General features: G+C 56.3%; 1 protein-coding gene across 1 annotated transcript; it reads left to right on the forward strand.

The window, feature by feature from the left end:
* Positions 1-13,136: 13,136 nt before the first annotated feature.
* LOC135292390 (agrin-like) lies at positions 13,137-21,368 on the forward strand (the record flags this gene model as incomplete). Its single annotated transcript, XM_064406601.1, has 3 exons — positions 13,137-13,636; positions 20,936-21,225; positions 21,310-21,368. Coding segments are annotated over exons 1-3 (757 nt in total), but the record flags the coding sequence as incomplete, so codon positions are not given.
* Positions 21,369-27,125: the final 5,757 nt, after the last annotated feature.

Raw genomic sequence — 27,125 nt, forward strand, 5'->3', positions numbered from 1 at the left:
GGGATCACCCCAAGCCTCATCCCTGCACACACATCCCAAATCCCTCCCTGGGAGCGCCCTTCTCCTGCAGCCTCGGGAATGTTCCCCTTCCCTGGGGAGCCCCCAGCACCCTCAGCGGGGAGAATTCCCTAAAACCCATCCCAGCCTCCCTGGCACAGCTCCAGCCATTCCCTGGATCCCGTAGAGCCGGGATGGGAGCAGTCCCACCCCAGGGAGCTGCTCCAGGGGCACACAGGGTGACATCAGGGGAGCATCAGGGGAACAGGGGCTGCTGCAGCTCCCGGGAAGGCTCCTGGATCGGGAACAATCCCGCTTTTTATGGGAACACTCGGCTGAGAGCTGGGGGAACAGGAAACTGCGGTGTCCCGGCAACGGCGTGTCCATGGGACACGGGAATGGCACTGGGAATGGCACAGGAGTGGCACTGGGAATGGCACTGGGAATGGCACTGGAAATGGCAGGGGAATGTCATTGGGGATGCCATGGGAATGGCACAGGAGTGTCATAGGGAATGGCATGGGAATGACATTGGAATGGCACTGGGAATGGCACAGGAATGTCATTGGAAATGGCACTGGGAATGGCAGGGGAATGTCATTGGAAATGGCAGTGGAAATGCACTGGGAATGGCACAGGAGTGGCACTGGGAATGGCACGGGAATGTCATTGGAAATGGCAGTGGAAATGCACTGGGAATGGCACAGGAGTGGCACTGGGAATGGCAGGGGAATGTCATTGGAGATGCCATGGGAATGGCACAGGAGTGTCACTGGGAATTGCACTGGGAATGGCATTGGGAATGCCACAGGAATGCCACTGGAAATGCCATGGGAATGGCACGGAAATGCCGAGGAGCTCAGGAATACCCCATCCATCCCCGTCCATCCCGGTCCATCCCCGGGCTGCTCGTGCCCTCTGCCGTTCCGTGCCCGGCCCAGCGGGGATGGATCTCGTGGATCTCGTGGATCAGCAGCTCCCCGCTCTGTGAAATCCCTGCAGGAGCCCGGGAGGGGAGGGACGGGCTGGGTTGGGATGAGGGGCAGCCGAGCCGGGGGAAAGCTGAGTGACAGACTCCTGGAATGGTTTGGCTGGAAGGGACCTTAAATCCCATCCAATCCCATTCCCAGGGAGAGATCCCAGCGCCCCGGGGCGCTCCAAGCCCTGTCCTTGGACACTTCCAGGGATGGGACATTTCTGGGCACCCCCTTCCTGTGTCTCACCACCCTCACAGGGCAAGATTTCCTGCCTGGAATTTATTCCAATCCGTGACCCTGCGATTATCCCATGGATCTGCCGGAGCAGGGGTGCCCTCTCTCCGCCTCCTGCAGCTCCGGGACGGGGAGGGCGATGCCCAAATTTCCCTGCTCACACCCCAGCCTGTGTCCGGAGCCGTGTGCCACCGCTCCCCGGGCGCGGTGCCAGCCCCGGTGTCCCCGTGCTGTCCCCACCCGCCTTCCTGGGACCCTCTGCTGCTCCACGGCTTTTTTTTTTGTCCCAGTTTTCCTGCACTTTTCACGGAGCTGCAGCACAGCTTCCATCCACGAGAGGCCACTTTCCTCTCGCGTTTGCTGCTGCGGTGCCGGGGAAAGGCTGGGAAGAGGAACCTGGCGCTGGGTGTTCCTCCCAGTTCGTGGGTTTTTGGGATTTCCCGCCCAGCTCCTTCCCAATTTTTCCTCCAGGAAGAGAGGAATTGGTAAGAAACTTCTCTGGAGTTTTTCCTTGGGGTTGTGTCTCCTTGAATGATTCCTTTGGCATTGCAGAGAAGCCTGGAGTTTGCATCCCACCTCCGGTGTCAGCAAATCCAGCGTCCCCTGCCACGGGAAAACCTCAGCTGGGAATTCCAGGACGGTTTGGGTCGGAAGGGACCTTCCATCTCATCCCACTTCAGCCCCTGCCATGGGCAGGGACCTTCTTCTCCACATTTCCAGAAGGATCTGGGGGCAGCGTCCTCCAGGATGAGCCTGCAGAGAGCTTGGAGCAGATCCCAGAGCCGCTGTGATCCTCTCCAAGCCTTCCCATTCCATGAATCCCTGCTGGAATGACCCCGGCAAGGAGGGCAGTGACCCCTCCAAGTGTGCCCAGGGGACAGGAGGGGGGCCGGAAATCAAAGTGGGGAAACTTCAAAGCCTTGGAGGCCAGGAAATTCCCCCTGGGCAGGAGGCAGGACTTCCCTGGGCGCCAAAACCCTGAGAGGGATGTGGGGATGTTCCAGAGGGGTGGGGATGTTCCAGAGGGGTGGGGATGTTCCAGAGGGGTGAGGATGTTCCAGAGGGATGGGGATGAATGTTCCAGAGGGGTGAGGATGTTCCAGAGGGATGGGGATGAATGTTCCAGAGGGATGGGGATGGATGTTCCAGAGCTGTTCCAGAGGGGTGGGGATGTTCCAGAGGGATGGGGATGTTCCAGAGGGATGGGGATGTTCCAGAGGGATGGGGATGTTCCAGAGGGATGGGGATGTTCCAGAGGGATGGGGATGAATGTTCCAGAGGGGTGAGGATGTTCCAGAGGGATGGGGATGGATGTTCCAGAGCTGTTCCAGAGGGGTGGGGATGTTCCAGAGGGGTGAGGATGTCCCAGAGGGGTGAGGATATTCCAGAGCCAGCTGGGCACCGCCCTGTGCCCTGGGATGGCCCTGCTGAGGTGGGCTCTGGGGTCCCTCCCGGGATTCTGTGACTCCTGTGGGGCAGCAGAGGGAGGCTGGGCTGGTCTCACCCGCCTGGTTCCTTTTCCTCTCCTCTCTCACCTTCATTACTCATCCCAAATCTCCGGTTTCCCTCTGCACTGCGGGATCCATCAATTTCCCAGTCCCTGGGAGCGACACCCACTCCCATCCTGGCCGTCCCCCCCTTTTGGAGCCCGATGGGATTTCATCCCGCTCAGCCCTGCTGCTGCCAGGGGCTCCAGCCAGCCCTTCCATTAAATCTCCTGGCTCAGCCCCGTGCTGATCTTTAATTTAAGCGTTCCCTGCCTCCGGCTCGTCCAGCCTTGGGAGGCTTCCAGGGCTGCAGGGAAGGGAAGGGAAGGGAAGGGAAGGGAAGGGAAGGGAAGGGAAGGGAAGGGAAGGGAAGGGAAGGGAAGGGAAGGGAAGGGAAGGGAAGGGAAGGGAAGGGAAGGGAAGGGAAGGGAAGGGAAGGGAAGGGAAGGGAAGGGAAGGGAAGGGAAGGGAAGGGAAGGGAAGGGAAGGGAAGGGAAGGGAAGGGAAGGGAAGGGAAGGGAAGGGAAGGGAAGGGAAGGGAAGGGAAGGGAAGGGAAGGGAAGGGAAGGGAAGGGAAGGGAAGGGAAGGACGGGGGGTGGCACCGGCTGAGCCCTGCAGAGGGACTGCCCTCACCGGGGTGAGGAATCAGCCGGGAGCTCTTCCCCCTGCTGCTGCCTCGGGGGGGATGGATAGACACGTTTTCTCCTGGATGTGGCACAGGGAAATCCACTGAGATGGGATTTCTGGGAGGGAGAAATGGATATCCTCCTTGCTGAAGGAGGGGCAAGCCCTGAGGGAAATGGGATCAGGTGACAGTTCCCGATGGCACGGGACAGGTTTCCCAAAAATGCTGTGGCTGCCCCTGGATTTCCCCAGGGCAGGCTGGAGCACCCTGGGGCGGTGGGAGGTGTCCCTGGGAGGCAGGGCTGGAATGGGATCATCCTTAAGGACTTCCACACCCCAAACCATTCCCTGATTCCAGGAAAACCAGGGAGGGGATTTCACCTGCAGGGAGCTGTGCCTGCTCTGGGCTGGGGCCTCTTCCCTCAGACCCCTCTGGCACGTCAGGCTTGGTCCCTTCTGATCCCAAATCCAGGCCCAGCCCTGGGATTGGGCCCATCCTGAAGCATCTCCTTGGCTCGGGCAGAATTTTGGGAGAAGGGGAAGGGGCAGAGATGCTGCTCCCACCTCCCCTCCCCAGCTCCTGTCCATGGCCTGGGCCACCCAAACTGGGAGAAAACCAGTACAGGAAGGACCAATCCAGCTTTAAACTGGTTTTTCACAGGGTATCAGAGGAGGTGAGGGTTTCTGTGCAGGGCCCAGCACCAGCCAGCCAGGTTTGGCCACGTTTGCTATAAAAAGCAGAAATTTAATGAATATTTGTGCCCTGCCAGCCTTTCCCAGGCTGAGCATCCTCGCAGGAGCCGCCTGCCCCTTCCCGTGGAGGTTCCTGGGGCACTCCTGGTTTCCAGCAGGATTTGGTTGACTCAGTTGTGAAGCCAGAGGAGAGAGGGAGCTGCTTGCAGCAAATCCTGCCCGACTGGACTGGGAGCAAGCCCTGGGCAAGGCTCTGGTCCCAGGCCGAGCTTTGATTTGAGCTCAGCCTGGGCAGATTTCCTTCCCTTTCATCAAAGCCTCCGGATTCAAACTTCTGCCTTTTCCATTTTGGAATATTTTCCTTTGTTTTCTTCCCGTGAATGGGATGGGATCGCTCCCAGATCCGACAGCTCTGCAGGACAGGATCCTGTTCCCGACCACAGACCGGTTTGGGGTGGAAGGAGCTCTGAAAACCACCCCATTCCCACGGGCAGGGACACCCCCCAGCACCCCAGGGCGCTCCAGCCCGGCCCTGGACACTCCCAGGCATGGGGCAGCCACAGTTTATCGAGGAAATCTCTTCCAGCGCCTCCCCACCCTCACCTAAAGCTCTCAGCTCTGGAATGGGGGAAAACCAGCCGGGATCTCTCCTCGGAGTGGGAGCCGAGCTCCTGTGGCTGCAGGCAGCCTCCCTCCTGCCCGAATCCCCCCGTGCCATGCTGGCAGAGGCTGCGGAGCTGCCAGGGCACGGCCGGGGTGCCCCAGCCCCGCGGTGTCAATGGTGCCACTGTCGCTGCCCGGGCAGGGGACACGGGCGGGGCTGCGGCGCTGCTCCGCTCCCAGCCCGGCTCTCCAGCCGGGATTATGTGTCTGGACAAGCCCTCGGCAGCTGTTTTCCAGCTCTTGCCTAACAAAGAGCACTTTCATGGCTCCGGGAAAGGAGCAGGAGCGGGTTTGCAGCTGAGCCAGGAGCAGAGGGGCGCAGGAACGCTCTCAGGGTGGCACCCACGGGCTCTGTCCCCCTGGCACTCCCCTCCCTGCCCGCCCCAAAACACCCCCGAGCCTTCCTGGACACTGCACCAGCCCCCCTTGGGCTGCTAAAACCGAGCCCAGCCAGCCCGGCGCTGGGAAATTCGGGTTTTCCTGGTGGGCTCAGCTTTTCCCCCTCTCCCCCTGCCCGTCCCCCTGTTCCCGGCTGGGAGGAGAGGAGGGGAGCCGCTCTGGAGCGCCTGAGTCAGAGCAGCGCTAATGGATGAGGCTGCAGCTCGTGGAGAGCACTTTGGATAATTGGAAGGCTGCGCCAGGATGTGCTGCCCTGACAGCTCCTGAGCAGCTGAGCGCGATCTGGAGCCTCCTTGGCTCCTCTCCCGCTCCCTGCAGCAAACTCGGGGGCCTCGGTGGCACCGGGGTGCCTCGCCAGCTGCTTTCAGGGTTTAGGGCAGGTTTGGGTCCTGGCAGAGGTGAGGGAGCTTCCTTTGGCTTCCCTTCTCTTCCACAGCCCAGCAAAGGAGATTTGGAGGGAAAAGGATCGGAGGATCATGGAATGGGTGGGGTTGGAAGGGCCCTTTGGAGGTCATCCAGCCCCACTGCCCTGCTCTGAGATTTCCCCTGGATTTTCCCGTCCTCTCCTGCCACTTTTTGTTGGGGCTCTAAAATTCGGATTCAGCGCTTTGCAGGGGATCCAAGAGGCAGAAACGGGGAAAGGAGCAGGCTGCTCTCCATCATCCATGGATCCATCCATGGATCCATCCATCCATCCATCCATGGATCCATCTATCCATCATCCATGGATCAATCCATGAATCCATGGATCCATCCATCCATGGATCAATCCACTGATCCATCCATGGATCCATCCATCCATCCATCCATCCATCCACCCCTCCATCCATCCACCCCTCCATCCATCCACCCCTCCATCCCCCTCAGCCTCCAGCTGGCAGTTCCTCGGCTCTCCCTGAGGCTGTTCTCCCCCTGGGAAGGGGATTCCTCCCAAAATCCCTCTCCCTCCCTGCCCAGCAGGTGCAGAGCACCCTCAGCTCCCCTTTTCCTGCTCCCTCTCTCCCTGCAGGGCCCGAGCTGAGCCAGGAGTGAGGCCGGGAATGATCCCCATGGTTTTTTGGTGCTCCATCCCCGCCCTTATCCCAAATTTAAACCAGGAAAAAGCAGGCAGAGAGCGGTCAGTGCACAGGCAGGGCAGAGTCCCGGGAGCAGCGGGCAGGAAGAGGTTAAAGCCCGCTGCCCGCTCCGTGTGTGTGCGGAATGACGAATGCAGAGCCCAGCTTGGGGCAGATTCAGATCCCGGCGCTGCCTCCTCTCAGCGTGGCCCCGGCAGGATGAAATATTCCCTGGTCATTCCCTGTGTGTGACTCACAGACTGATTCCAGAGAGGAGAAATCTTTTCAAACCTCACACTTTCAATGTCTTTTTTATTCTTTTCCCCCCCCACCCTTCCCTCTCTCTCTCTCTCTCTCTCTCTTTATTTTCCTTTTGCCCACGCAGCAGCTGCAGGAAGGGTTTGGGATAAAATTCCACACAAAAGCCTTCATCTCCTGGAGAGCCTGGGCCAATAAATCCTGCTCGGAGGACGAAATGGGGTCGGGGGAGTGTGAAACCACGATTTGGGAGGGCTGGGTCCCTCCGTGCCCAGCCCTGGGCATTCCAGTCCTTCTGGGAGAGGCTCCAGCAGCCTCCCAGGGGTTGCCAAGGGCCCTCGGAGGGACTGGGAAAACCTTGGCTCCTTCAATCCTCCAAAAAAAAAAAGAGGGAGAAAGGGAAAAGCTGGATCCCTGCATGCTCTGAATCTTAATCTTTCCTCTTTCAGGTCCTTCTGCTTCCCGGCACAATCCGTGTTTTCCATCAGGGAGCCCCTGGAAGCTTTGGGAGCCTCTGTGGGATTGGGCAGTGCCAGCCCTGGGCACCCAGGGACCCCCTGGGATCCCCCCAGAGCGCAGGGAACGTCACTGGAGGGAGCTGGGACTGCCCTGAGCGTGGGATTTCCCAGATCCCTGCGGGTTTAAAGATCATGGCAGAAGGAAACTAGTGGGATTTGCCAGGAGGAGCTGTGGGTTCAGCCCTGGAATTGTCCCAGGAGCAACCTGGGACAGTGGGAGTTGTCCCTGGAATGCAGGGGGAGGATGGGATCAGCTTTTAGGTCCCTTCCCCCCCAAACCATTCCAGGATTCCCCATTTCCCTCGGACAGGGCCGGGGTCTCAGCTCCTTGTGATAAATATGAGCCAAATTTGACGTTCCAGAGGTGGTGACATCCCCCAAATGTCCTTGGCATGGCGTGGCCAGCTGGGAAATCCAGACCCAGACAGCCGGGAACACACCGGGACAAGCCAGGGAATCCTGGAATTTAAAGCAGGAAAGGTTGTTGGTGTTCAGCTCCAGATATTCTTCATTTCTGCATCCATGGCTCCCAGATAAAACCCTGGGAATTCTGAGGTGGGATGAGAGGAGCGACTGGGGATGTCCAGGTCCAGCTGGACAAAATTCCCAATGCCCCTTACACAGAAAATGGGCTCAGAAATTCTCTGGAATTTAAAGCAGGAAAGGTTTTTGGTGTTCTGCTCCAGATATTCTTCATTTCTGCATCCATGGCTCCCACATCAGATCCTGGGAATTCTGTGGTGGGATGAGAGGAGCGACGTCCAAATTCCTGGACAAAATTCCCAGTGCCCCCTTACACTGAATCCCTGTGCAATTTAAACCAGGAAAGGCTTCTTGTGTTCCATTCCAGATATCCCTCAGCCCCCCCCGATGCATCCACGATTCCCACCCCAAATCCTGCTCCACATCCCGGGGCTCTCCCCCATCCCCCGAGCCTGGCAGAGCTGAATTTCCCCTTTGCTGGCACTGCAGAAACGCTGTGGCTGCACTTTCCCTGCCCAGCTAATCCCATTTGTCTCCTGGCTGCTCCCAAAATGCCTTTTAAGGATTCCCAGCAATGCAGCAGAGAAATCCATTTGCAGGCGCGAGGCAGCCAGGAGGGGAATTTTGATTTCCCAGTTATTAGCGGATGACAAGGTGAGGGAACCGGGGGAAGATTGATGGCCCAGAGAAGCATTTTTACTCTCCCCAATTAATCCTGGCGTGGCTGTAATCAATCCAGGAGCGGGAGGAATCAGGTGGGAACGCTTCCCTCTGCTGCTGCCTGTGCTGGGGGGGATGGATGGAGACATTTTCTCCTGGATGCAGCACAGGGAAATCCACTTAGCTTGGGGATTTCTGGGAGGGGAAAAAATGGATATCAGGGGCCAGGGCTCTCTTTTCCCTGCAGGGAGAGCAGATTGAGGCCATCAATCCACATTAGGGAGGCTCCGTGGCCACATAGAATTCCAGCAGGAGGAATTCCAGCAGCCCCCCCCCAGGGCGTTTTTCAGGATGGGATTTGATCCTGGGGGATCCTTTGCCCTCAAGTTCACGCTGGGTTTTCCTTCTGCTCCTCTCCCTTTTCCCCTTTTGATTGTGGTTCAAAGAGTCCTTGTGGTTCACTGGGCGCTTTTGCCCCTGAGCTGGGGTTAAGTTAAACCCTGCTGGAGCTAAACCCAGCCCTAAAACACCTGTAGGGCTGTGGGGGGCTCTGATCCCAAGGATTTGGGGCTGAAAATCCCAGAAATCCCAGGCCTGGATCCCATTCCAGGCTGAATTCCTGCCGCCCTGTCATTAGAGCTCAGAACCCGCCCTGGTTTGGGGTTTTCTCCTGCAGTCCCGGGAATTTGGGCACATTCAGCACAATTCCCTGCTTTTCCTGCCCAGTGGCTCCAGGAGATCAGCTGGGAATTTTTAACCCTGTTTTCACCCAGTTTTTGACCCAATTCAAGGCTGCCAGCCCAATCTGAGGAGGAAAATGCCAAATTCTCGATTTTTTTTTTTTTTCTTTCTGCAGGATGTGAATTTAAACCTGGAAAGGTTTTTGGTGTTCTACTCCCGATATTCTTCATCTCTGCATCCAGGGAATTCTGGGGTGGGATGAGAGCAGTGACTGGGGATGCCCAATTCCAGCTGGACAAAATTCTCAGTGCCTTTTACACTGAACACAAGAATTCCTCTGGAATTTGGGGAGGAAAAAGCCAAATTCTTGATCTTTTCCTCCAGGATGTGAGAGGTCCCAGTGAGTTCCTTGATTTTTTTTTTTTTGGGAAAGGCCCAAGTTTTCCTGTGAGTTCCTTGATTTTTTTGGGGAAAAGCCCAAATTTTCCTGTCCCCCAGCACAGCAGAGGGACAGCGTGACCCCCCTTGGGTGCTGCAGTGGCTGAGGTGAAGCTGCTGTGGGGTGAAACCCCCGAATGTGGGGCTGCTCTCAGCCCTCAGCCCCACTCTAATTAACAGATTTACTAATTTGGGACTCATTAATCCCGGAGCATCCCAGGGGCAGCTTGTTCCAGCTGCTCCTGAGTGGCACCCAGAGGGTTTCTAACAGCACACAAAAGGAGTTTGACAGCGGCAGGAATCACCGGGAGGGATTAAACTTGAAAGAGAAATAAGGGGGAAAAAAATCACATTAAATCATTTTAGAGCTTATAGAGATGGAGCAGGGAAGGAAGCAGGATGGGGACGCTGGAAATCAGGGATGGGAACACTGGAAATCAGGGATGTCACCTCTGGGGCTGGGTTTTCCTCACCAGGGCCTTTATTTGCTTTCCAAATATTTGGCTCCGAACCCTGAGGGGTTCCTGCCCTGACATGTGGGCAGTGCCAGGCCCTCCCTTCCTCTTTTCTCCTCCCCTTCCCTCCTCCATTTAGCCCCCACTCCCTCCAAAAAAACCCTTGGAATTCCCACCCAAAATCACGCAGCACTGCGAGGAAGCAAACCCTGCCTAATTCCTGGCAGTTTTTCCGAGATATTTTGATTTTCCAGGGGCAGACTGAGCCACCTCCAAAGGCATTTCCAGAAGTTTTCCCGAGCCCCAGGTTCACAGGGAAGAGCTGGGACAAACCCCGGTGTTTTGTGTATTTTTGGGAGCTGCTGTTTATTTGTTTTGGGCGCTGATTTGCCAAGGAATTTGCTTCGGTTTTCCCACAGAAACATCCCAGGGTTTTTTTTTCTCCTGTTTCTCCTTTTATCAGCTTGAGGCTCAGCAATTCCCTGTGGGAATGTGCTGCTCCCTGCACATTGGCCCTAAAAAAGGTGATTTTATTATTTTTCCTGCCTTTTGGAAAATCCTTGTCCTTCTGAGTCCCATGAAACCCCCACAAATAGAACGAGCTCCTCACATCTCACCTCCACCAAAGGCCAACTAATTCCATTCAAACCACACCAGATTGGGGCAAAAACATCAAAAAAAAAAAGCTGTGAAATCCATTTTTCTCCTCACATCCCAGCTCTGAAAGCAGATGGAGGGGTGGGGCTAAAAGGAGACAACTCAAACCCAGAAAATTGTCAAAATCCAGCAGAAATAATTCCTCCCCTGCGAGGTTCTGGAGCAGGGAGTCCCAGCTGGCTCCTTCCACCTCGAGCTGAGCTTCTTCTTGGGATTTCCACTCCAGCAGTGCTCGAGGAATACAATAAAAATTAATTATTAAAACAGCAGGATAAAAAAAAAAAATCATCTGCCAGGGCGCTGAAATATTTTTAGCTGATTGCTGGAGTTTAGAATAACAACAGAAATGGAGTCGTGGAGCTCCTCTGTGGGGATTTGTTGGGCCTAGGCTTGGCTTTGAGGGATGGAGGTTTCCCAGTGTTCCTCAGCCAAAAATCCAGGGTTTTGGGGTGAGAAAATTAAATTATGTGGATTTTCTTCAAGTCACTTAATCCTGGAACTTTTTTGGGGAAATTTTGAGTAGAAAGAGCTCTGGGATACGAGGCCTGTGGGGCCTGGCCTTGGCTTTGAGGGATGGAGGATTCCCAATGTTCCTCAGCCAAAAATCCAGGGTTTTGGGGGAAGTTTTGGGGTGAGAAGATTGAGTTATGTGGATTTTTTTCAGGTCACTTCATCCTGCAACTTTTTGGGGGAGTTTTGAGTAGAAAGAGCTCTGGGATACGAGGCCTGTGGGGCCTGGCTTGGCTTTGAGGGATGGAGGATTCCCAGTGTCTCTCAGACAAAAAATCCAGGGTTTTGGGGGAAGTTTTTGACGAGAAAATGAGAACTTTCTTCAGGTCTCTTCATCCTCCAACTTTTTTTGAGTTTTACAGTGTAGGGAAGTCTGGAGGGTTTGGAAATTATTTCCTGAGAGGTTTCCTGCAGGCCTGAGCAGACTCTGGGTCACTTTTTTTTTATTTTTTTTCCCCAATCATTTTCCTGAAGCCCTTTTTGATAAAGATTTTATCCCTGAGGTGATAAAACCCCGCCTGCTTTGGATCAGCACCTTCCCTTGGTGCAGAGCTGGGAAATTCAGATTTCCAGGGGACAAATGGAAGTTTTGAGTGGAAAGAGAACTGGGAGAAGCCGTGGGGTTACACTGTGGGAATGCCTGGGCTAAAATATAAAACATCCAAGGTGCTTTCCCTGCAAACCCCACAGGATCTGGGATATTTCCAGGCAGATTTATGGGATCTCTGGTGCTCCATCCTCTTCAGCGACAAACTTTAGAACACTCAGCAATATTCGTTTATTTCTACATATTAAATAAATGAGAGAAAGGGAGGAAAAGGAGTGTGACACCCACAGGGGCAAACAGCACAGGGATTTAGGGAAGGAATGATTTGAGGATTTCGGGAACGACGGGAGCACACAGGGCAGGATGCTGCTGTGGTTGAAATTTGTTAATCACAGGAGGACACGGGGACACCTCACATGTCACATCCTGGGCTGGCAGGTGGTTAAACTTCACCCTGGGATCAGGAGCTGGGCTGGGTCACACCAGGAGATTTTTTTTTTAGGGCCATCAAGTGGAACTAGGGGATTTTTTTTTAGGGCCATCAAGTGAAACAGCCTCATAAAACGCCTCTGGGGGCCGGCTGATTTATGGAGGGCACAAACAACATCCCTCCCCCGGTGCCACTTAACTTTTCATTTTCTATCGGCCCTAATTGCTGGGGACATGTGGGGAAGCCACCCTGCAGCCCCCGGGGAGCCGGGCCACGAGGTCGCGGCGCTGGGAGCAGCCTGGCATGGGGAAAGGGGGGCGACGAGCTGATTTTAAAGTCCTTTAAAGTCCTTTTCCAAGCATTCCATGGTTCCACGGGTGGCTCTGTCACAGTGACAGCGATGTCCCCAGTGAGGGTCACCCCCGTGACCTGTGGGGTCCCAGCGGAGCAGGACCGGCCCTGCCTCAGTTTCCCCAGTGGGGAGAACCCAGAAGCATCCTCGGGGTGGAATTTGGGAGGGAAATGCCGAGGTGCCACCCCTCTTTGAGCACCTTGGGGGTGCAGGATGGAGTGAGGGACACCCCGGGACAGGGCTGGGGGTGACAGGGAGGGAAATGCCAGGGTGCCACCTCTCTTTGAGCACCTTGGGGGTGCAGGATGGAGGGGACAGGGCTGGGGACAGTGACTGCACAAGCTGGGGGTGACAGGCAGGGAAATGCCACCCCTCTTTGAGCACCTTGGGGGTGCAGGATGGAGAGAGGACAATCCAGAACGGGGCTGAGGACAGCTGCCATCAGAGTGGGGGGTGACAGGGTGACAGGGAGGGACAGACCCTCCTTTTGGGCATCTCGGGGGTACGAGATGGAGAGAGGACAGCCCAAAATAGGGCTGGGGACAGCTGCCATCAGAGTGGGGGTGACAGGCAGGGACAAACCCCTACTTTGAGCATCTTGGGGGTGTGGAATGGAGTGAGGACAATCTAGAACGGGGCTGGGGACAGCTGCCACTCAGAATGGGGGGTGACAGGGAGGGACAAAATCTCCCTTTGGGTATCTCGGGGGTGCGGAATGGTGTGAGGACAATCCAGAACGGGGCTGGGGACAGCTGCCACTCAGAATGGGGGGTGACAGGGAGGCACAAACCCCCACTTTGCGCACCTCGGGGGTGCGGGACAGAGCCAGGGACACCCCGCCACAGAGCTGGGGACAGCTGCCAGTGCCGGTGAGGGGGTGGCGGGGCCGGCTGCGGTCCCTACACCTTTAAAAGTCTCCTCACGTTGCGGCGCTGATTATCCATTAACCGAGGCTCCCTTTCCTGGGGGCGGCGTTCGCACCGAGCGCTGCCAGCAGGGCGGGCGGGCGGGCGGCCGCGCTGCCTCCCTGCCTGCCTTCCTCCCTTCCTTTCTCCCTCCCTCCTCTCCCCCCTAACCCCCGCTCCCTCCTTATCAGCAATTCAGATTGCATGCAAATCTGCGCGCTTTCTTCCAGGGCCGCGGCGGCGAGCGCCGAGCGCTCCTCCAGATCTCCTCCTCCTGGGATTTTCCTCCTTCTCCCCTCCCCTCGCTCCCTCCCTCCCTCCTCTCTTTCTTTCCTCCTTTTTCACCTCCTGGAACAAAAGTGGCCCTTTGGGCTGCGCCGGCGCTGCCTTGCGAGCGCGGCCGCTTTGTCTGCCGGGGTCAGCGGCGCCGCCACCGCCACCGCCATGGGGACACGGCGGGCGCTGGCAGCGCTGGCACTGCTGGCGCTGGCGCTGGCCAGCTGCCCCGAGCGGGAGCTGGAGCGCCGGGAGGAGGAGGCCAACGTGGTGCTGACGGGCACGGTGGAGGAGATCATGAACGTGGACCCGGTGCACCACACCTACTCGTGCAAGGTAGAGCCGCGCGGGGGAACTTTCGCCCCGTGCGGTTTGGGGTGGAATCGGGGTTTTTTTTTTTTAAAGGGTGGAGAGGTTCCAGCTGCTGTGTGGCCGGGGGGGTGGTGGGGGGGATCTCCAGAGGTTGCTTTTTATGGGCATTTCCCTCTTTGGCGTGATGCGGAGCTGCCTCCCAACTTTCCGGGAGCCTCTGCTGTTGACTTTAGCAGCATCTCGAGTTCCTGCAGCCCGAGCTATTGTTTAACCACCAACCTGGCCTCGGGCTCCGGCGCTTTTTTATCTCCCCCCGAAGCGGGGAGACGCTGAAGTCCCGAGCAACCTGAAATCCCATCCGCCAGCTTGACAGAAAACGTGCCGGATGCCTTAACCCTTGCCGGGGCAGGAATCCCGCCTGCAAGGACACGCTCTTCCCTCGCCTTTCCCCCTTCTCCCCGTTCCCCTTTTCCTCCTGAGAAAACCCTGCTTCTGCCTGGTGCCCAGCGGGGCTGGGGGCGATGCTTTGCTGGCAGAGAGGAAGGCGAACTTTCCCCGGAGCATCCCCAGCCCCTGCCCGCCCCGCTGGTGCCCGGTGCCCGCTGCCAGCGCCCCCCGACCCATCTGCAGCTCGGCAAGGATCGCAGCCCCCCCGGGCGAGAGCCGGCACCGTCTGTTTGCGGTGTCTGGCACATCCTGGGTGCTCCGCCGAGCATTAATGAGCTGTGCCCGTGGGGCGCAGATGGAGGTGGCCACCTGAGGCCGGCGCGAGGTGGCCACGGGAGGTGGCCCAGTGGCGCTGGTGGCGGGGCAGAGGTGCCAGGGTGGGAGGTAAATCCTTTTTCTCCCGCTGCGGACTCGCAGCGAGGTGTCTGCCTGGCAGAAAATCATCCTGCAGCGGCGGGGCAGGACCCTGGGGCAGGGAGAGCTGGGATGGGGGGAAAGCTGGGATTGGGAAAAGCTGGGATAAGGAAAAGATGGGATGTGAAAAGCTGGCATGGGGGAAAAGCTGGGATAAGGAAAAGATGGGATGGAGAAGAAGCTGGGATAAGGAAAAGATTGGGATGGGTGAAAAGCTGGGATAAGGAAAAGCTGGGGTGTGAATAGTGGGATGGGGGAAAAGCTGGGATATGGGAAAAGCTGAGATGTGAGAAGCTGGGATAAGGAAAAGCTGGGATGTGAAAAGCTGGGATAAGGAAAAGCTGGGATGTGAAAAGCTGGGATAAGGAAAAGCAGCTCTGCCTTTGCAAGGTGCAGTGCAGCCCCAGCTGGAGCAGCAGGAGTGGGATGGGGCTGCCCGTGGTGGCTCCTGTGAAGCACAGCCTGAATTCCTTACACTGGGAAGGGAATCTCTTCCCTGCCTTTCCCTGAGCAGTGCCCGGGAGAGGTTTGTGCTGCTCGCCCTGGAGTTTGGGATTTTGCTCCTGGTCTCCAAAGAGCACAGAAGGGCCAGGACAGGTTCCTGAGAGATCATTCCAGCCTTGGAGTGGTGTAAAAGTGAAAGCAGGAAAGCTTCCATCCCATCCCATCCCATCCCATCCCATCCCATCCCATCCCATCCCATCCCATCCCATCCCATCCCATCCCATCCCATCCCATCCCCTCGTGGCAGTGCTGTGACATTCAGGAATTTTCACAGGACAGCAGTTCCCTGTCCCCTTCCCTGCCCATCCTGTGTCATTTTTAGTGGCATTCCGTGGGTCTTTGCAGGGGAAAACAGCTTTGGAACGGGATTTGGGGTGTCCCGAGGAGCTGGGAGCAGATGAATCTGCTGTCACTGCAATGACTTGGGGATGTGCAGCTTTGCAGCAGCTCTTGGCTCATTGCCCTCCTCGGATCTTCCCAACTCTTGGAATTGGAATCGTGCGGCTTTGCCGTGCCTGCAGTTTATTTTGTTTTGGTTTGTTTTGTTTTTTAACCTAAATTCCAGTAGCAGCTCGGGATTAAACGTGACCCCTGGCTCCTGCTGCCCTTGCTCTGCCCCCGGGGGGAGCTGGGAGAAATCCAGGATCTTGTGCTGAGGAAATTCCTGCCCCAATTCCTCCCGTCCTGCCCCCGCCGTTATCTCCTGTCAGCCTCTCCCTTATCTGCGGAGGAAAGGCGAGGGCCCAGCGCGTGCGGGGAGCTCCCACACCCAAAATCCCGAGGATTTCTGGAGCTGGGTGGTCCGGGAGGCAGCGGGGATCCGTGAATTCCGTGCTGGGGCATTGTTCTCCCCAGCCCGGCTCCAAAGCCTCCCAGCCGATGGACGCAGATAAGCGCCGGGAGAAATGTGAAGTTAATGTTAGATAAACACCCCGAAATAGCTGCGCTGCCAGGGGAGCTGGGGGGAGCAGGAACAGCCTGACAGAATTCCCAAAAAGTGGCTGCTGTGCCCTTTTTCCAGGGGATTTGGCATCCTGAGGGCAGTTTCTGACTTCTGCCCAAGGCTGCTGCTGCTGCTGGCATTGTCCCCTCCTGCTCGGGCCCCCTGAAGTGCCTTTTTCTGGGCTGTCCCGACGGCTGGGAAGGCAGCTGCTATTTATAGGGTAAATCCAGGTTCTGTGAGTGCCGTAGGAAGTGTGGAAAAGGATGTGGATCCTGTTCTGGACAATGGAGTACAGATTTTGGGGGGGTTTTGTGGGAATTGCTGGGTCCTGGAGGAGGGACAGGGAAAAGACACAGAGAGAGAAAAAAGGGGAGGGGGAAGGGTTGGAAGCAGAGCTGATCCTGGCTTTTATTTCCCAAAATTCCCAACATTTCATGGAAGCAGAGCTGATCCTGGCTCTTATCTCCCAAAATTTCCCGGTGACCCCATTGGGTGCTGCCCATCCCCAGTGACAGCTCCTCCAGAGGGGACTTTGCTCCAACTCCTCACCCGGCGGAGTTTTCCTGGCAGGAATGTTCCTGTACAGGTGGTCCCCTTCCCTGTTACGGCATGTTGGAAAATCCTTTTATTTCTGGGATTTCCAATTTCCCCCCTGCCTTTAAAACACACCCGTGCCCGGATAAAGTTGTGGCTGCTCCTCCTGCGCCTCCGCGGAGCTTTAAAACCCCCTGAAAATCCAGCGTTTTCTCTTCTCCCTGGAAAAGCAGAGCGCTCCGGGGCAGGGTCCTCCTCCAACAGGTCCCGGCCCCATTTTTTCCCTGTCTCCTTTCCTTTTCCCCCCCATCCTCGCTGCCGCCGGTGAGTCAGCGGTGACAAAGTCTTAATTGCGCCGCGCTGATGAATGGGATGCCCGCAGGTAATTGCCGGGCTTTGGTGCCTCGCACATCCATTCATTAGGGTGGGGAGGAGACCGCTGGACTCTGATGTTCCCGTGGCCTGGCTCGGCGCTGCCTCAGCGCCCCAGCCACGCCAATTAACACCAATTCCCATCTGCTGCAGAGCTGGGGGAAGAATTCAGCTTTTCCCCACTCAAAAACACCAAACCAAACCAAACCCCGAGCTGTGAAAATGCCCCTTTCGGAGGCAGCCTCGGGCTGTGTTTTCTGCTGCTGGAGGAGGGGCGGTTTGTTCTTATTTTTCCTCCTTTGTCTGGCTGGGTTTTTGCCCCGGTTTGCTGCTCACCTCCTCCGGAGCCTGCCCTGCGGCTGCGGGAGGTGCGGCTGCGGGGAGGTGTCTGGACTTGACTGCGGGGAGAGAGCAGCTCAGGGCCGGGCAGGAGGCAGGAGGAGCGGCTGGGGAGGCGGCAGGGCTGGCTGAGAGGTGGCTGTGCCCCCCACACCTTGCCCAGGCTGGCTGAGAGGGGGCTGTGCCCCCCACACCATCCCCAGGCTGGTGAGAGCCAGGCTGTGCCCTCCACACCATCCCTGGGCTGGCTGAGAGGGGGCTGTGCCCCCCACACCTTGCCCAGGCTGGCTGTGCCCTCCACACCATCCCTGGGCTGGCTGTGCCCCCCACACCTTCCTCAGGCTTTTGAGAGCCAGGCTGTGCCCTCCACACCTTGCCCAGGCTGGCTGAGAGGGGGCTGTGCCCCCCACACCTTCCTCAGGCTTTTGAGAGCCAGGCTGTGCCCTCCACACCTTGCCCAGGCTGGTGAGAGCCGGGCTGTGCCCCCCACACCTTGCCCAGGCTGGCTGTGCCCCCCACACCTTGCCCAGGCTGGTGAGAGCTGGGCTGTGCCCCCCACACCTTGCCCAAGCTGGCTGAGAGGGGGCTGTGCCCCCCACACCTTGCCCAGGCTGGCTGAGAGCCGGGCTGTGCCCCCCACACCTTGCCCAGGCTGGCTGAGAGCCGGGCTGTGCCCCCCACACCATCCCCGGGCTGGTGAGAGCCAGGCTGTGCCCCCCACACCTTGCCCAGGCTGGCTGTGCCCCCCACACCTTGCCCAGGCTGGTGAGAGCCGGGCTGTGCCCCCCACACCTTGGCCAGGCTGGCTGTGCCCTCCACACCATCCCCGGGCTGGTGAGAGCCAGGCTGTGCCCCCCACACCTTGCCCGGGCTGGCTGAGAGGGGGCTGTGCCCCCCACACCTTGCCCGGGCTGGTGAGAGGGGGCTGTGCCCTCCACACCATCCCCGGGCTCACCCGGGCTGGCCCGTGCCACTGGAGGTGCCGCGGTTCCTCTGGGGTCAGGGGCAGGGAGGATTTTCCCGGCTCTTTCAGGGAGTTCTGGAATGGTTTTGGGGTCGGGCGGGAGCTGCAAGGAGGAGAGTTCGACTTTTATCCCTGCAAAAATCCCAGCTGGGCAGGCCTGGGGTGCCCCAGCAGCCTCTGGGGGGAAGGAAATGTCCTGGTGTCCATCCCAGACCTCTCCATCCCACCCAAACCTCTGAATCCCGAACCTCTCCATCCCAAACTTCATCCCGAAGCTCTCCTTCCCGAACCTCTTCATCCTAAAGCTTTGCATTCCCGATCTCTCCATCCCCAATCTCTCCATGTTTTTAATTCTATTTTTATAACTCTATTTTTATATTTTTAAATTCTATTTTTATAAGTATATTTTTATAAGTATATTTTATAAGTATATTTTAATAATTATATTTTATAAGTATATTTTTATAATTATATTTTTAAAAGTATATTTTTATAATTCTATTTTTTATAATTATATTTGACAATTTCTTATAATACTATTTATATAATTCTATTTTATAACTATATTTTATAAATATATTTTTATAATTCTGTATTGTTATAATTATATTTTTATAACTATATATTTTATAACTATTTTAATAATTATATTTTTATAACTACATTTTTATAATTATAGATTTAAATTTTAGTTTTATAACTATATTTTTATAATTCTATTTTTTTTTTTAATTTTTTCATTTTTTCCCCCCCGGGGACCCCCGCTGGAGCACAAGCCCGTGTGGGGACACGTGGCTGAGCTCTCCACGCCTGGGAGCAGCCGAGGCATGTGCGCTGCAGAGGAGCTGTCACAGCCCCGGCTGCACCTGGGCTGCTCCTGCAGCTCAGGTATGTGGCGGGGCACGCCAGGCTGCAGCTGTTGCCACCAAATTTGGGGTAATTTATTGCTTTTTTCGGATGGCTGCGCTGCCTGGGAGCTCAGACCCCCCAAAGCCGGGGTCCTGCCGCGGGTATTCCACCAGCAGGACAAGGTGTGAGCAAACCGGGAGGCTGAGAGGGAGAGTTAAACCCCAAAACTGGCTTCTCAGCCCTGATCTGTGCCTGCAGGGCACAGGCAGAGCTGAATGCCAGTTTATTCCCTTTTCCTGCTTGGCAGGTGAGGCTGGGCTGGCTCCTGTGGCCACGGGGAATGCGGGAATGACCCTGTGGGAATGGCCCCGTTCCCAATGTGAGAATGACCCCATTCCCAGTGTGAGAATGACCCCGTTCCCAATGTGGGAATGGCCCCGTTCCCAATGTGATAATGACCCCATTCCCAATGCAGGAATGGCCCCATTCCCAATGCGGGAATGGCCCCCAATGTGGGAATGGCCCCGTTCCCAATGGCCCCGTTCCCAATGTGGGAATGGCCCCTGTGGGAATGGCCCCATTCCCAATGCGGGAATGGCCCCCAATGTGGGAATGACCCCGTTCCCAATGTGGGAATGGCCCCGTTCCCAATGTGGGAATGGCCCCTGTGGGAATGGCCCCATTCCCAATGTGGGAATGGCCCCCAATGTGGGAATGATCCCGTTCCCAATGGGGGAATGACCCCAATGTGGGAATTCCCCGTTCCCAATGTGGGAATGACCCCGTTCCCAATGCTGGAATGGCCCCAATGCGGGAATGACCCCGTTCCCAATGTGGGAATGGCCCCCAATGTGTGGGAATGGCCCCCAATGTGGGAATGGCCCCGTTCCCAATGTGGGAATTCCCCGTTCCCAATGTGGGAATGACCCCATTCCCAATGTGGGAATGACCCCCAATGCGGGAGTGATCCCACTCCCAATGTGGGAATGCCCCCATTCCCGTCCTCCCCGCCCTGCCAGGGACACTCTGCAGGAGTTTGGCTCAAGCCCAGCGTGAACTTTGAATCCTTTTTGATCTGGGCTGAAATTCTGGAGTTCAGGCTGCAAAAGAACCCAAAAAAAATAGAAATAAATTCCTGGGATTGATCAGGGATCACAGGATTTGCATTGCCCGGGGCCCCCAGCGAGGTTTCACCCCCCGGTTTGAACTCTGCAGCCTCAGATCTGGGCTGGAGGCGCTCAGGGAGGAATTCTGGCACGGGGGAGAAGTTTCTGTGTCTGAACAGCCCCTCGGGTCCGGGGGGACACCTGAAGGGCCACCGGGGCACGGGCAGAAAACCGGGAATGGTTCCTTTGGCAGGGGGATAAAATGTGTCTGCCAGGAACACCAGGAGCCCAGGAGGGGAAAGAACTGGTCAGGAAGGGAAAATGAGAGTCCAGGGAAGGAAAAGGGGAGTCCAGGAAGGGAAAAAAGGAGCCCAGAGAAAGGAAAGAACTGGTCAGGAAGGGAAAATGGGAGTCCAGGGAGGGGAAAGAACAGATGAGAAAGGGAAAGAGGAGCCCAGGGAGGGGAAAGAGCAGCTCAGGAATGGGAAAAAGGAGCCCAGGGAGAGAAAATTGGAGCCCAGAGATGGAAAAGAGGAGACCAGAAGGGAAAATGGGAGCCCAGGGAGGGGAAAGAGGAGCCCAGGGAGAGAAAATGGGAGCCCAAAAGAGGGAAGAGTGGCCCAGGGAGGGAAAAGAGGAGTCCAAGAAGGGCAAGAAGAGACAAGGGAAGGAGAAGAGGAGTCCAGGGAGGGAAAAGAGGAGCCCAGGGAGAGAAAATGGGAGCCCAGGGAGGAAAACAGGAGCCCAGGGAGGGAAAATGAGATCCCAGGAAGGAGCAAGAAGAGCCCAGAGAGCAAAACAAGACCCCCCAAAACCACAGCAGCCTGGTGACCTCTCCCCTCCCCGGGCAGGTGCGGGTCTGGCGCTACCTGAAGGGCAAGGACATCGTCACCCACGAGATCCTGCTGGACGGGGGCAACAAGGTGGTCATCGGGGGCTTCGGGGACCCGCTGATCTGTGACAACCAGGTGGCCACGGGGGACACGCGCATCTTCTTCGTCAACCCCGCGCCGCAGGCGCTGTGGCCGGCGCACCGCAACGAGCTCATGCTCAACTCCAGCCTGATGCGCATCACGCTGCGCAACCTGGAGGAGGTGGAGCACTGCGTGGAAGGTGAGGACCTTTTTTGGGGTTTTTGGGGGTTTTTTTCTGGTTTTTTGGGGTTTTTTTTGTGGGGTTTTTGTGGGATTCCCAGCCCCTGGATGGGCAGGGGTGTGTGGTTCAGCTCCAGCCTGATGCGCATCACGCTGCGCAGCCTGGAGGAGGTGGAGCACTGCGTGAAAGGTGAGGACTTTGTGGGGGTTTTTGTGGAGTTTTTGTGGAGTTTTTGTGAGGTTTTTGTGGGATTCCCAACCCCCGAATGGGTAGTTTAACTCCAGCCTGATGCACATCGTGCTGCGCAGCCTGGAGGAGGTGGAGCACTGCGTGGAAGGTGAGGACTTTGTGGGGGTTTTTTTGTTTTTTTTTTTTTTTCTTTTTTTTGGGGGGTTTTTTTGAGGTTTTTGTGAGGGTTTTGTGGGGTTTTTGTGGGATTCCCAGCCCCTGGATGGGCAGGGGTGCGTGGTTCAGCTCCAGCCTGATGCGCATCACGCTGCGCAGCCTGGAGGAGGTGGAGCACTGCATGGAAGGTGAGGACCTTGCGGGGGTTTTTTGGAGTTTTTGGGGGGTTTTCTTCGGTTTTATGGGGTTTTTGTGGGGTTGCCAGCCCCTGGGTGGGCAGGGGTGCTGGTAGAGGGGTGTCGTGCTGGTTTGTGTGTGTTTAGGGTGGTGGTGGCGCTGATTTTGGGGTTAGTGGGTGGTGGGCAGGTGATGATTTAGGATCCCTGCCCTGTCCCATCCCTGCTCCATCCCTGTCCCCCCCGCAAGCCCCAGGGTCCCTTCCCTCCCTCCCTCCCTGTGGCAGAAATGTGAAACACCCCCGGGCTGGTGGCAGGAGCTGAGAGGCTCCATTTGTTGAGCAAATTCCTGTGGAATTTTAATCTGGAGTGGGAGGCTGGGACATCCTGCAGCACTTCCTGCAGGATCAGCTCCCGAGGCTGCCCGGCCATTCCTCCAGCCCAGGAGCCCTGCACTGGCCAGTTTCTCTCTGCCCAGCATCCCTGGACTGGTCAGTCTCTGCCCAGTAGCCCTGACCAGTTTCTGCCAGTTTCTGACCAGTTTCTCTCTGCCCAGCATCCCTGGACTGGTCAGTCTTTTCCCAGTAGCCCTGACCAGTTTCTCCCTGCCCAGTAGCCTTAGACTGGTCAGTCCCTGCCCAGTCCCTGCCCAGTTTCTCTCTGCCCAGCATCCCTGGACTGGTCAGTCTCTGCCCAGTAGCCCTGACCAGTTTCTCTCTTTCCAGTAGCCCTGGGCTGGTCACTCTTTGCCCAGTAGCCCTGACCAGTTTCTTCCCAGTAGCTCTGGCTTAACCACTTTCTCTCTGTCCAGTAGCCCTGGACTGGTCACTCTTTTCCCAGTAGCCCTGACCAGTCTCTGCCCAGTTTCTCCCTGCCCAGTAGCCCTGACCAGTCCCTCCCTGCCCAGTCTCTGACCAGTTTCTCTTTTCCCAGTAGCCCTGACCAGTTTCTCCCTGCCCAGTATCCCTGAACTCACCAGTTTCTCTCTTCCCAGTAGCCCTGGACTGGTCACTCTTTGACCAGTCCCTGCCCAGTCTCTGCCCAGTTTCTCTCTGCCCAGCATCCCTGGACTGCTCAGTCTCTGCCCAATAGCCCTGACCAGTTTCTGCCCAGTTTCTCTCTGCCCAGTAGCTCTGGACTGGTCATTCTTTTCCCAGTAGCCCTGACCAGTAGCCCTGACCAGTTTCTCTCTTCCCAGTAGCCCTGGAGTGGTCACTCTTTTCCCAGTAGCCCTGACCAGTCCCTGCCCAGTCTCTGACCAGTTTCTCTCTGCCCAGTAGCTCTGGACTGGTCAGTCTCTGCCCAGTAGCCCTGACCAGTCTTTTCCCAGTAGCCCTGACCAGTTTCTCCCTGCCCAGTAGCCCTGCAGTGGTCACTCTCTGCCCAGTCCCTGCCCAGTTTCCCCGTGCCCAGCTGTGTTCCCATGCCCTGTCCTGGCACGGATCCTGCCCTGCCAGCCTGGAATTCCAGCTATGCCTCCCCTTGGGACCCTGCCAGCAGCTCCGGGCACTTCCCGGCCTCTTCCCAGGAATCTGGGCAGTGCCAGGGCTGGGAGGTGCCCCTGCTGCTGCTCCAGGGAGTTCGGGCACTCTCCAGGGATGTGAGGGGAAAACCAGGGTCGTCATTGGTGCCTCAATTCCAGGGAATTCGGGGAATTTCAAGGGATGCAGGAGGAATTTTTGGGGAGGTGCCACTGCTGCCTGCTCCAGGGAATTTGGGCAATTTCCAGGGATGGGAGGGGAGCATTGGGGAGCCCCATTGGTGCCTTTTCCAGGGAATTTGGAGAATCTCCAGGGGTGTGAGTGGGATATTGAGGAGGCACCACTGGTGCCTCAATTCCAGAGAATTTGGGGAATTGCAAGGGGTGCAGGAGGAATTCTGGGGAGATGCCACTGCTGCCTGCTCCAGGGAATTTGGGAAATTTCCAGGGATGTGAGAGGATTATCAGGATTATCATTGGTGCCTCAGTTCCAGAGAATTTGGGGAATTGCAAGTGGTGCAGGAGGAATTCTGGGGAGATGCCACTGCTGCCTGCTCCAGGGAATTTGGGAAATTTCCAGGGATGTGAGAGGATTATCAGGATTATCATTGGTGCCTCAATTCCAGAGAATTTGGGGAATTGCAAGTGGTGCAGGAGGAATTTTGGGGAGGTGCCACTGCTGCCTGCTCCAGGGAATTTGGGAAATTTCCAGGGATGTGAGGAGATCATCAGGAAGGCACCACGGTGCCTCAATTCCAGGGAATTCAGGCAGTGCCAGAGCTCTCCAAGGGATGCAAGGGCAGCGCTGGGGAGGCACCTGCCGTGCCCAGAGCAGCTTTTCCAGGATGTTTTTCCCCACCACGCCGCGTTTTGGGCTCTGCTGGGAGTGGAAAGAGCTGTGCTGTGGCTTTTCCACGGCGCTGGTGCAGCTGTGCCCTCCATGGAAATGGAATTCTTTCCCACTCCAGCCCCCGGATGTGTCCCGTGGCGAGGTTTGTTTGCTGGTTTTATCTCCCGTGGCCCAGCTTTGTTTTGGAGCCGCTCAGTGGAACATCAAAGGGTGGATTTTCCCACCCACTCACTCAGGAAAACACTGGGGGCTGGGCTGGGTTTGGGTCCAGGGCTGAGTTTTTGGGTCCAGAGCTGGCTTTTTTGGGTCTAGGGCCAGTTCTTTTGGGTCCAGGGCTGGTTTTTTTGGGTCCAGGGCTGTTTTTTTTGGGTCCAGGGCTGGTTTTTGGGGTCCAGGGATAGTTTTTTGTGTCCATGGCTGGCTTTTTTGAGTCTAGGACTGATTTTTTGAGTCCAGGGCTGGTCTTTTTGGGTCCACGGCTGTTTTTTTGGGGTCCAGGTCTGGCTTTTTTTGGTCCAGGGCTGTTTTTTGGGTCCAGGGCTGGGGTTTTTTGGGTCCAGGGCTGATTTTTTGGGTCCAGGGATAGTTTTTTTTTGGGTCCATGGCTGGCTTTTTTGGGTCTAGGGCTGATTTTTTGGGTCCAGGGATAGTTTTTTTTGGGTCCAGGGCTAGTTTTTTGGGTCCAGAGCTGGGGTTTTTTTGGGCCAGGGCTGTTTTTTTGGCTCCAGAGATACTTTTTTGGTGTTTTTTAGTCCAGAACTGCTTTAATCCAGGACACATCCCAAACCTTCTGCCTTCCTTTTCCTGCCTTGGACAGACAGACCCAGGTTCCTGCTCTGCTTCCCCAGGATTTGCTCAGGGAAGGGGAAGGAGCTGGAATTTCCCTGCTGCTGGAGTGGGATGAAGCTTTTTTTGGGATGCAGCACCAGGAACCTGTCAGGGTTTCATGTCCAAATCTCTTTGGACACAACAGGATTCTTCCACTTGGAAGTGATGGATAAAAACTGCTGGGATGTTTGGGAGGAGTTTGCTCTGCTTCAGATTGAGCATTCCAGCGAAATTCCCTTTAAAGTCAGCATCCCAAAGCTTCTCCAGCCTCCAGCTGATCCCCTCTGTGCTGCTGTGGCTCAAGGGAGCTGGCCAGGCCCCGTTCCCAGGCACTGGGGCAATCCAGAGAAATCCCAGCTGGAATTGTCCCTCCCTTTCTCCCAGCCCTGCACTTGTCCCTTCCGTGCCCAAGGGAGCCTTTTCCATCCTCTGGAAGCTCCTGGGGCTGCCAGGACGCCTCAGCAGAGTCCCTGCCTGTGGGTTTGGGGTTTCAGTGTGGATCCCTCGGGATTCCCTCCAGCCCAGATCCCCATTTTCCATGGAGCTTTGGTCCTTCAGGCTGGGCTTGAAAGGATGAACCCAAAAGGGAAGAAGGGTTTTAGGAGGGTGAGGCACATTCCTGCTGCTGCAGCCTGTGGGTTATCCCTCCTCCTCCTCCTCCTCCTCTTCCTCAGGAGCATCCCACGGGGCACTGGGAGCACTGGGAGCACTGGGAGCACGGGGCTCTGGTGCTTCCACGGCCTGAGCAGCAGCAGCAGTGTGCTGACAGCCCTGCTCCGTCCCCGGGGGGGAGGATTTTGGACATTCCAGCCCCTGCAGGCGTGGGAACCCTTTGGAGAAGCTCTGGAATCCATCCCGGAGCAGGCAGCGGGTGAAGGGAAGCAGCAGAGGGGGCTGGGGCTGCTGCTCTGGGGACCCTGGGGACCCTCTGGCCACCACATCTGCGGTGACACCAGGAGGGCCCAGCTCCCAGTCCTGCTTTCCACGCACAGCCCCTGCCTTTTGCTCCATTTTCCAGCAGGGAATTTGGTTTTTTTTTTTTCCTGAGAGCTCTGAAGCCTGACCCCGTGCCCTGGGATCTGCAGGACAGACACTTCCCAGCTGTCTGTCTGTCTGTCCAGAGGGCTCCCAGGGGGTGGCCCTGTCCAGGAGAAGGCTGGAATGTGGCCCCAGGAGCTGTGACCTGGGAATGGCCTGGGGCAGCTCAGGGTGCTCGTCCTGGAATCCAGGCTGTGGGTGGCGTGGGGGGAAAGTCACATCTCAGCTCTGGAATGGGTGGAGAATGGATAAAAATGGATAAAAAATGATAAAAATGGATAAAAAATGGATAGTTGGCTCTGCTGGGTCATTCCAGCTGCACCATAAGGAGGAGCTCAGGCCTCAGTTCCTCAGGGAACTCCTTGTTCCCTTCCAGTTGGATATCAGGAAGAAATCCTTCCCTGTGAGGGCCTGGCCCAGGTTATTCCATGGATTCCCCATCCCTGGAGCAGCCTGGCACAATGGGAGGTGTCCCATCCCCGCTGGGGCTGGGATTTAAACCCCTCCCAAGCCCATCCATGATCCCAAAACTCATCCAGGGGCTCGGTGGCTGCTCCAGCCCCAGCCCTGCAAGGGAAATACGGGTTGGATTTTGGGATAAAGTTTTTTTACAGAAAGATGATGAAGTTTTTCACAGAAAGGTGATGAAGTTTTTCACAGAAAGGTGAAGTTCTGGAATGGCTGCCCAGGGAAGTGCTGCAGTCCCCATCCCTGGGTGGGTTTAACAAAGCCTGGATGTGGCAGGGTTTAGCTGAGGTGTTGGGGCTGGGTTGGACTTGATGCTCTTGAAGGTCTCTTCCAGCCTGGGGAGTCTGAGAATTTGAGGGAATTCTGGGATTCCATGGATTCTGGGATTCTGTGAATCTGGGATTCTGTGAATTTTGTGATTCTATGGATTCTGTGAATTCTGTAGGTTCTGTGGATTCTGTGATTCTAGAATTCTGTGAATTCTGTGATTCTGTGAATTCTGTGATTCTGTGGATTCTGAATTTTGTGAATTCTGTAGGTTCTGTGGATTCTGTTATTCTAGAATTCTGGGATTCTGTGGATTCTCTGAATTCTCTGATTCTGTGAATTCTCTGATTCTGTGGATTCTGTGAATTCTGTGAGTCTGTGATTCTGTGAATCTGTGAATTCTGTGAATCTGAATTCTGTGATTCTGTGAATTCTGTGAATCTGTGATTCTAGAATTCTATGGGTTCTGTGAGTTCTGTGATTCTGTGAATTCT

This window comes from Passer domesticus, unplaced genomic scaffold (genome assembly GCF_036417665.1).
Source record: "Passer domesticus isolate bPasDom1 unplaced genomic scaffold, bPasDom1.hap1 HAP1_SCAFFOLD_331, whole genome shotgun sequence".
NCBI lineage: Eukaryota > Metazoa > Chordata > Aves > Passeriformes > Passeridae > Passer > Passer domesticus.